A 2,536-nucleotide genomic window follows, 5' to 3' on the forward strand; every position below is an offset into this window, starting at 1 on the left:
CTCTATCCTAACTCTATACAAGGTTTGTCAATTTTACCAACCTCATAACTACCAAAAAAAATTTAAATTACCCTTTTTTTCTTCTAGAATGACTTCAAATTGTAACATGAAACTGCATTCGTTTATCCTAAGTAGCTTTAAACTTGTAACAGTATACATCTATTTATAATTAAATTTTATTGTTTTATTGCCCTTTGAACCATGTCTAACTACTACTATTCATGCCATTATAAGTTGTAAATCACTTGGGGAACATGGAACTCATGTTACACCATCAAATTACATTACCCACGAGCTACTCCGAGCTGCTCACGTGCATGCCTCATGAAACATTTTTATTATATTATTATTTATTTTACCTTAACTAACCTAAAGAGATCCTATTTTTACATTTTAGTTACCTTTATAATAATAAATAAAGAATAAACAAGAAATAAAGTAATTACATGAGTATTCTTGTTTTTGCTGTTGACTGTCGATGACACTTAACCCTACTTTTTTATACTAATGGTAGTAATGCACCAAATAATTTTTATTTAATTAAATAATGCACCAAAGAACATAGAATAATAACATGCAAAAAGCAGACAATTTCCTCTAACTATCACAATTTTTCCAGCTTTCTATCTATGCTACAAGAACCGTTACAAATTCATCAAAGCTAGTTGTTATCTTTCCCTGGGAACGAGGCTTGTACTAACACAGAAACTGACAATTATCTGTTCAGAAAACAACATAATACATCATTTGATAGATGAAAACCTTGGCTTTCTATTAGTTATAAATAATATAAATTAAACCTAAGAAAGAACTGTTAATAAATCCTTAAAGAGAGGATGTGACAAAAGGGGGTCTGATTTTATAGTTGATGGCTCTGTAACCAAACAAGATTGAAGGCTATAAAAATTATGGTTTGTCTGGGCAATAACGATTTTATAGTTAGTAATTTACGTTGAATTTCGTACTTTTTGAAGGGGTGGTGAATAAAATAGAGAAGAGGAGATGCCTACAGAAAATGTCAAACACTAGGGGAAATTCAAGATTTTTAAAAATATTGCCTAATAAAATTAAGAATCTAAAACTTAGCTACTATTAAAATATGGATTATTAGCTATGACTTTATGCTATATTAATTAGTATAAGAAACAAAAATTAGTTAAATTAAATTTTGAATGTATGTCACTAAAACCTCATGACATGTGCAGTGAGTGATGCCCGGGCAGAGATCAGTCTGCCAAAATGCCGGACTTTGACTCATGAATCCACTGGTTATGAAAAGATTTAAAGGAGATAAGATTTTACTCAAACTCAAACAGAAGAATGTGATGCAACTGTTTTAAAATGGTAACATTTCTATGTAATAATTTACCTTTTGCCATCAGGATGAAATGCAACACTGTTAATTGGACCAAAATGATCTTTCACTCTGCCAAATTCATCTTCAAACACCAGGTGAAAAAACCTGGCATCAAACTTTCCTGCTCTGGCTGATGTTGTAGTGACATCCATTGCTTCCTGGCCTCCCCCAAGAACAACCTGCATATTAAGAAACAAAACTTTGAAAATGTTGATAGAAAATTTCACGGATATGACAAAAACTTGTGGATAAACAAAGAAAAATTAGTAATTTTGTTTTAATATATTGGAATAAAAACTATCTTTTTGTGATGAGACAAATTCTCACTTCATTTTGTTTTCTTTATGTGCACTGTTTAGTGTTATTCATACTTGTTTAGAAATAAACAGTGCCAAGACTGACATTGTACTTTTCACTTGAAATATATGACTTAAGTAATTATAAAGGTTATCTTTTACTCAAGTCATGGTTTATACAGTAATATTTCAAAAACTAGACAAATTATTGAATGACGGTTATGTACAGAAATAATAAATTATTTCAACAGCTAGTAGAGAATACAGAAATACTTGATCCAGTAACAAGCATAAACCATAACTTATATGTGAATGTTTTTCTTATATTCTGCAGTAAATTTCAGTACAAAAATCAATGAATAAATAATTACAGTCAATTAACCAAGTTATTACATTTATATATACTACTATATCGTTACTACATTGAGTTACTACAAGTTACTACATTTATATATACTACATCGTTACTACATTGAGTTACTACAAGTTACTACATTTATATATACTACTATATCGTTACTACATTGAGTTACTACAAGTTATTACATTTATATATACTACTATATCGTTACTACATTGAGTTACTACAAGTTATTACATTTATATATACTACTATATCGTTACTACATTGAGTTACTACATTTATATATACTACTATATCGTTACTACATTGAGTTACTACATTTATATATACTACTATATCGTTACTACGTTGAGTTACTACATTTATATATACTACTATATCATTACTACAAGTTACTACATTTATATATATACTACTATATCGTTACTACAAGTTACTACATTTATATATACTACTATATCATTACTACAAGTTACTACATTTATATATATACTACTATATCGTTACTACAAGTTACTA

The 2,536-nt window shown here is 28.7% G+C and overlaps 1 protein-coding gene across 2 annotated transcripts in view; it reads right to left on the reverse strand.

The window, feature by feature from the left end:
* LOC106475340 (eukaryotic translation initiation factor 3 subunit I-like) overlaps window positions 1–2,536 on the reverse strand; it is a 24,426-nt gene that overhangs the window by 2,034 nt on the left and 19,856 nt on the right. For both annotated transcript variants that reach the window (XM_013936028.2, XM_022379477.1), the window contains exon 8: window positions 1,370–1,536. In XM_013936028.2, coding sequence (XP_013791482.1) covers window positions 1,370–1,536 — 167 coding nt within the window. The remainder of the gene's footprint in view (window positions 1–1,369; window positions 1,537–2,536) is intronic.

This window comes from Limulus polyphemus, unplaced genomic scaffold (assembly GCF_000517525.1).
Source record: "Limulus polyphemus unplaced genomic scaffold, Limulus_polyphemus-2.1.2 Scaffold8429, whole genome shotgun sequence".
Taxonomy (NCBI): domain Eukaryota; kingdom Metazoa; phylum Arthropoda; class Merostomata; order Xiphosura; family Limulidae; genus Limulus; species Limulus polyphemus.